Consider the following 8026-nt stretch of genomic DNA (forward strand, 5'->3'; position numbering starts at 1 on the left):
CAAATTTCATTAATTAAAACGGACGAATTTGACATTTAACAGAAAGTTTCACATGGACGAGCAAATGAAAACAGTTGCATTTTATAGCGCTGGCACATGCGCTTTACAACATGTATCCTCCAGCTGTTCTTGCCGCTTGTGATTTTGAGAGATAATATATGCCACATCATGCCTCTCGCTTTTTTTTTTTTTTTTTTTTTTTTTTGCTGATCCCCTTCACACTGCTTTGCTGCATCTTTTATACATACGATTCTTGGGTTACCCAGCTGCATATCCTCCAGTGCATTCCGTGCTACAGGAATTTGCAGGGCTCAGTGGAATTTCTATGAACTTGCACGAGGACAAATCTTTTGTTCAGAAATGACTTCTGCTGCAAGAATATTGACCAGCTCTACAATGTTTGTGACGCTCACAGATAGTCTTTTATGAACCTGTAATTCATTTCTCCAAGCACCCATAGGACACATTGATTCCACAGTATCTGTAATGTGTAGTCATTACAGCACGCGGCAGGAGATCATTCTTGGCAATCAATGGCCACAAATTTGCCCCATTGAGAAGTTACAGCCCAGCAGGTAGCCGGGGTGGTGATTGAAGTCGGTGCCTGCTGTTGCCTGTGGTGTAAATGTTTCTTGCAAATACTGTTCTCCACTTGTGAACAGTCAGCTGCTGGCAAGTGACTACAAATGCAGTGCTGCATGATATATTATATTTAACACTTACATGCACACACACACACACACACATATATATACTCACACACATTCACATGGCAACAGTAGCTCTTAAACTTGCCTTAATAGCTATTCTGTGTTTCTTCTCGTCCAGCTGGATGCTTTTTACTCCATCTTTACAACGGAGCAACAGGACCACGTCAAGTCTGTTGAGTACCTGAGGAACAACTTCAGGCCCCTGCAGGACCTGGACAATAGGAAGGTTTTTAAGTCAGCTGTAAAAGATGCATGGCAGAAAGATTTGACTGAAATACTCGGAAGCCCTCACAGCACCGAGGCTTCAAGAGGTGAGCTGTTATATTTCTGAATGCATTGTTTTCTGTCGTTGTGCACTAGAACTACTGTAACAGGAGCGACATCCTGCGATTAGAGTGACTACTTCCCATTTCACTTCTTCTTGTGATATAAGTATTCCTATGAGTAGTAAGAGTTTGATGCAAATGGAGGGAATGGATGGTGGCATCCTGTTCTAAAGCTATCCTAAATCCGCAGCATAAACCATATACCTGATTACTTCCACATGGGAGGCTGCGTGGTTGTTATTATTTGTTTCTTACCAGGATTACTCAAAAAGCAATTCTGCGGATTTGCAAGAAAAAGTTTACCAGCTTAGAGGAATTTTTTTTTCTTTTCTAGAGTAAATCAAGATCTGGATTGCAGTTTGTTCTTTTTGCTCTTTCTGTTATGCAGCTTTCATGCAAAACAAAAAGGATTTTGCCTCAACGGAGCATCTGTTTAACGTTGCCCAGCTCTGCTTATTTACTGTTGCTGGAGCTTCCAGCTTTGCTCCTCTTGCACAACTCACATCCAGTTTCCTTTAGTTGTGTTACTGTGTTTTTAGTTTTGGAGGGGTGGGGGGGGTCTGTTCAACTCCACCAAAGCAGTTTATCATGTGGTTTTCACCTGTTGTGAAGCATTTAACTCAACGATTACATTTCTGCTGCAAGAAAAAGGTTTTTAGGCTCATTCAAGGTATTCAGCTGTATTTAAGCTTTAGTCTCTAAATGTTTGCTGGAAATTCATGTAAGGCCCATTTTTTCTGACTTTCAGTTCAAAGTGGAAGCTAGTAAAGTTTAAAAAAAAAAAAAGCTCAATGTGATATCATTAGTTGTTGTATCTAGCTAGTTTAACAACCAAGTCCATTATGCTAATGTTAGCATCCTATAGTTTTAGGGGAAAAAATCCGGCTTTCCAACTCCAATTTCTTTAAGTTTGTAAGTCAGTAGATATAGTACGAGTAGATATAAGTACCACAGATTGTAACTGATTTCCTAATATGAAATATCTAGGAATGTTTTGGACATAACTTGGCACACGTCACTCACAACTACAATATCATCTTCAAAGAATGAAGTCACACTAAACACTGACCTCATGTGGGGTTTGATCACAGTATTTTTGTTTGTCTTTCTCTTTTATGTGTGAATCTTGCTGCGCTTGCTTTAACAGAGCATTGCAGGAACTAAGGAGACTAATGAGAAAGGCTGCTGCTCCCTAAATTGGTGTTGTTGGTTTCTTGGTGTCTGGTGGGGTGAATTGATTGGGAATGCTTGTGATGAAGTTGGAGCACTCTAAAAAGGCCGATCAGCAATCATCATTAATATGTGGCACTGCTAAAATAGACCCATACAAATGAAGTTGTGAAATTGCTTTTGTGGCATTATGTCACCAGGCAGGATGAATGCGGACCAGTGTATCTCAATATTTTTTTTTTCCCCAACTCCCACTCCATCTTACTCATTTTCTCTTTTGTTTTAGAGTATTTTAATTTCTTTGGGTTAAGAGCTAAGAATGTGCTAGTGATTAAACCATGCCACTGCTGCTGAGGTTGTACGATGAGTAATATTTGCCTCGCACACAATAAATAGTGTCTTTGATTTGAAATATTATTAAAACTGGTGCCACACCTTGACTGAATGCTCAATCACTGTGGCTTTTCCAGCATTGTTTGGCCATTAAGAATGCAGAGCTAACCTTTCAGATGCAAAACAGAGATTGCAGATTAGTTTGTCGGGTGCAGATTTATTGTTTGTCCAATAATAATTTCAAGATCAATAAGGCAGCATTTATTTTATCGTTTGTGTTTGCTGGATTCCGAGTGTCTGTGTGAGCTCCGTCAGAAGCTTTGTTTCACAAGCAGACCGGATTTAGTCTCATTATAAGTTTCACTGTTTATCGTTTTTATTTCCATCAGCCGATTGCCTGTAAAATGTCAAAATACTGGAAAATGCCAAACACAATTTTTCACGGTTCAAGGATATGTCATGTGATAGCTTTTGTTGTATCATTTATGGTAGAAAAAAAAATACCCAGTGTGTACAAAGATCTGAAATGGAGAAAAGCAGCAAATCTTCATGCTGGAGATTTTACAAACAAAGAAGATTTCTTCCTTTCCTTTCTTTTCTTTTTTTTTTTTTAAGGCTCAGTTAAGACTGCAGCGGTGTCTGTGTGACACATTATCATAAAATAAGTATAGTAGTTTCTGTGTTGATATTTTATTCTCAGATGGATTTCCTACAAAGTTCAGAAAATGCCAGTTTATGTTCAAATCGGATATGTACGCCTTTCATTGTGTTTTCAGTCAAACTCTTGTTTCCTGCACGATTCCAGCGTCGACACGCCGGTTGCTTTTAACATACCGTACAGCTTTAAGAGGCGAGATGTAGTGGAACTGCTTGCTGACAACAGTCGATTCATCTCCTTCATGGTGGAAGCTGCCAGAAGAAAGATGCGTGCTCTTCTCTGAGTTGTATAGCAAAATGAAATGGAACCTCTGTGAGGGTTATTTTGGTAGGTTACAGAGGATGCATTCACAGATAACTAGTGTGAGTCACTAGTATTTTTATCGTTCTAACTCTGACAAAACATTTATTTGGTTCTGAGTTACACTCCCCGTTTCAGCTATTGTTTCCAGTTAAATAGATCTAGATGAAATTACAGATGCTCATCTGTAACAGTTTGCCGAGTCTGAAAAGGAATAACTTTTGTAGATTAGTGGAATTTAAAATGAGTACATCTTTCCCAGATATGCACATTTTTGCAGGCCCAGGAACAAGAAGCAGGATTTATAGCAAAAAGCAATTAAAGACATTAAAAAGGTGGTTTTTAGATGATTTCTTTTTTAAATATGCATGTGTTAATTGTAAAAAAGGGAGGTGATTGCTGGGACAGTAGCAATGCAGTCACTTAGAAACCCAGTGACATATTCTGCAGCTATTAAATTATTGTTCTTGAGCTACTGAACTTGACAACGAACACCAGACAGGTTATGATGCATTTCGCACCTGTCACACCTAATCAACACCCTGAGATTCTCTTCCTGTTGTTTTTTTTCCCCCTGTGTTCCTTTGACTGATTCCCTTCCTCCCTGTCTCCTTTTCTTTCTCACATGTCATGGTGCATAATTTGCATCATCGCCCTGCTGTGTGAATGGGGAAAATTGTGGTGACAATTTCAATTTGGCAGAAACTCTGAGAGCACATAGTGATTTGACACGAGTTTCTGATTGCTACTGCCCTGATGTGCTGAGAGGCATGTCCAGATTGTCCCTTAGCCATACTGATGGATCTCTTTGTAAAAATCCATGCTGCAGCCTGCACTGCCACCTAGAGGCCGACTTGCATAATGTCCTTCATCCTTCACGTATACTGCTTAGATATACTCAGGAGGGCTTGCAAATTAGATATGGACAGGAAGATGCTGTATTATCTGCACCATCTATGTAGCACTATAGCTGGCTATTTGATATTCTGCTTGGGATCTCTTGCTGGGCTGCTGCATGAAAAATGCACAAGTGTCAAGACTGGCAGTACAGAATGACACCAGCTGTTGAGTCTAACCTCAGTCAAGCCTTCAGGATGTTTCTTTTTTGTTTGTTTGTTTGTACTTGAGTTCCTGAATTATTGGGTAGTTTTTTGTACTTAAATGGATTTAAACATAGTTTTTGAAGAAGCAGTGTTGAGGTTAAAATGCACCCATCATTATGCATAAACACAGATATGGTCAAGGACCCGTCCGTCTGTCAGCTGCACACAGCCACTAAAAGCCTGATGCTTTCTTTTGTAGCCGACTGCCTCCCTCTCATACTCCTCTCTCCATCCTGGCCTTTTCAGTGTGCAGCAGTGCCCCAGTGAACATGAAGATCCAGCCGCTGAACCAGACGGCACTGATGGTGAGCTGGGAACGCCCTCTGACAATCTACCACCCGCCCATCACCGGGTACATGGTCTCCTACAGCTGGGTGAAACGCGACGTTGCAGATGAAAAGACTTTCACCAAGACTGGGGACCAGAGGATGGTGAGTATCATCACACACTGCTGCTCACTCCAGACCAAAGCAGAGGAAATGAAAATAATTTTTTCTTTTTTATTCGTTCTGCAAATCTACTTATTTATTCATTTTGCAATTTGTGTTGCCTAAACAGCTGTGATTGGTGCGCCAGGCCTCAGATATTCACTATCTGTCAGGATAAAAGGCTGGCTGGATCAGTGACAGTGTGTAAAGGGGGAGACAGGTTGTGATGAACTCTGCATGTGGTTGTTGGTTGATATGAGGACCCAGACGCTTCCCTGTCACTCACCTGTCTAAGAATAGAAACACAGGCCTGTCGCAGGTATTGGCGTGTCACAACTGATATATGTATAATAAGGTGACGAATGCACCTGTGGCCTTTTCCCTGATGTAACATTTTCCATTATCCATTGATTTTCTTTTACTCTTCTTTTTTTTTTTTTTTTTGTTTACTTTACTTGTGCATTAGTTTAAATTTGATTCCGTCTCTGTTGCAGGGTCAAAAAAGCTAATGCAAAACAAAAGAGCTGTAAACAAAAGGCTATTTGCACTTTTATTTTCAGACCCATTTCTGCTTTAAAGCAGCAGATTCAGCTCTTTTAACAGTCTCGAGTAAGAAAATGCATAGCAAATTCAGTCCTTTAGATCTTTGATCCAGTGATCATTTAATGCAGTTCGGTTGCCTTAAACATTGAAACACCACTTCAGTTCTTACTGTATCATTCCCACAGAATATTCACTGTGTCTACAGAAATAAATCTTTTCCCTGCAGGAGGCTGCACCCACTGGGATGTGCTTCTTCACACTATATATTCTTCTCCCTGGTCACATATCTATCTATTTCTGAGAATCTAACACCCAACTGTGCATCTCTTCAAGGCCTGCTGACCTCCAGCTGTCTTGATAGTTTGCATGACTGCCTCTTTAGATATAAACAGTGTCGGGTCAAAACATGCAACCACCAGTTCAGAAACCCGGGCTCGGTGACACTACTACCTTTGGCGTGGTCATGCATTTTAAAACACACGGTTGTCATTGTCATGGTTTGGAAACCGGCGAGGCATCTTGAATTATTGCTGCTTTCGTGACTCCTATTCTGTTGGGGGAAAATAGCACAGGGAGGGCAAAGTCTGGAGGAAACAGCTAGCTAGCCCTTAAGGATAATAACCTCCCTCTCTCACGCTAAACTGCTGTTTTTACATTCATCTGTTCACGTTTTACAAGATCATTGTGTGACATTGAAAGTGGTTTACAAGCATACCGTGGTACAGTATCCAGCTTACACACATTTGATGCCTCCGTCGCACATACGCTGTAAATAAAGGAAGGAGATGTGTGCAGCTGAGCAATTACACTTGGAAAATCAGCATGATATGAATATTCATCAATTCTTGGAAAGGGGAGAGGGAGGAGATGTGATTTCTAGGAATTTTTAACCAGGTAATTGAACTATTTAGTGGGGAGGAAAAGAAATATTACTTATTATTCCATGCACCTCATCTTCATTCCGTATGCCACATAACATGCCTGGAAGGGATCTTTAACTTGGAATCTAGCCACAGAAGCTTAAACGTGATGGACAGGTACGTTAAGATGAATATGCAAAAATATTTCCTGCTGCTGAGGAGTGCCTCACAAATTACGTTAATGCTATGCTCCGCTTAAAGTGGATTAATATTCTCTGTTAGATTACTGCTTCCTCAGAAGTCCACGTCTCACTTGCAGCTTCTCTCCAAATCTGCCACAATGGTTTTAGTTTGATGCTAAACAGTAAACATTTCATTTGCAATCTCGCTTTGCTGGTTATTTTACAGCTTCAGGCAGTCTGTTGCAACATTTACTGTGGGCCTTTTTTGGTTTTCTGTCAGCTTTGCAAGCAGAGATGGTCCGTACAGTTGTCTTATCTCTATAGTTCGGTCTTCATTCTCTGTTTCCTGTGGCTCTGTCATGTGGGCTTAGTGTCTATGTTAGGGCTGGTATGCTGTGGAAAACCATAAGTAGCAAACGATACGATGCAGCCATTTTTATTTTATAAACCCATGTTTATAAAATAAAAAGAGTTAAATAACACCGAGATCCAACTGGTGAAACATTTAAAAACATTAAAAAATTTAAATGGCTTTCTCTGCCATTTACAGCTGTTTTCTAGCCATTGTGAGGATATAACCCATTTATTTATGTTTTAATACTTTGTTTCATTAAGATCAGCAGCTTCATATTGCGTTTTTCTTTTTCATATCTGATTAAAAAGGCTGACTCCTGTGTTCATGTACTGTCTTTACTTCTCTTCCCATAGTCAGTCCCTCTAATATTTCCACTTTCATTTCCATTTCAATTTTCAGTTTCTATTTTTTGGACACTTTATCTGAATTATTCCAGAAGAAAGAACTAGCTCTGCAACAGCAGAGGCAATCACCCGTCCATTGTGAGGACAATTTTAATATAAGTATAGCCATCTGTGAACACTTCTAAATTAGACAGGAAAATGACTGTTGACAGAGCTGTAGTTTCATGTAATATATTTTCACTTAAGGCATCAACATCCCTGCTCTCAAATGTAATTTCACTACTTCTACGATAATTTTTTGCAAATGTATCCGTGTGTTCTCTTGCAGAAAGCAGTCATTACTAATGTGTCCCCTGACCTGCTGTACCTGTTCAGAGTGCAGGCAGTATGTCAGCACGACCTGCGCAGTGACTTCAGCCAGACACTGTTGTTCAGAGGTACATAATCAGCTCTTCCAGCCGTTGCGCCTGGTCTTTCTTAAAGTCAAACACGAAGAAAAGATTCAGTTTTTTTTTTTCCTCTCTCTATTTTTTTCTTTCATGTCCAGCAAACACAACAAGAATCTTTGAAGGGTCTCGCATCGTGAAGACTGGGATGGTTAGTTGACCAGAAGATGGCAGTGCGAATGTCTTATTTACTGTTTGGTTACATGCATGTGTAGCTCTTGTGTAACCTTCTTTATTTTTTTTCCCCCCGTTTGTCATTCTCAGCCCA

At 40.1% G+C, this 8026-nt stretch overlaps 1 protein-coding gene across 2 annotated transcripts in view; it reads left to right on the plus strand.

Annotated features, from left to right (window-relative positions):
- ca16b (carbonic anhydrase XVI b) overlaps positions 1-8026 on the plus strand; it is a 107886-nt gene that overhangs the window by 83257 nt on the left and 16603 nt on the right. For both annotated transcript variants that reach the window (XM_079242959.1, XM_079242960.1), the window contains exons 8-12: positions 829-1021; positions 4847-5031; positions 7641-7749; positions 7860-7909; positions 8023-8026. The exon at positions 8023-8026 is cut by the window's right edge and continues 741 nt beyond it. In XM_079242959.1, the coding sequence (XP_079099085.1) occupies positions 829-1021; positions 4847-5031; positions 7641-7749; positions 7860-7909; positions 8023-8026 (541 nt within the window). The remainder of the gene's footprint in view (positions 1-828; positions 1022-4846; positions 5032-7640; positions 7750-7859; positions 7910-8022) is intronic.

Source organism: Telmatherina bonti, assembly GCF_933228915.1.
Source record: "Telmatherina bonti genome assembly, chromosome: 6".
NCBI classification, from domain to species: Eukaryota; Metazoa; Chordata; class Actinopteri; order Atheriniformes; family Telmatherinidae; genus Telmatherina; species Telmatherina bonti.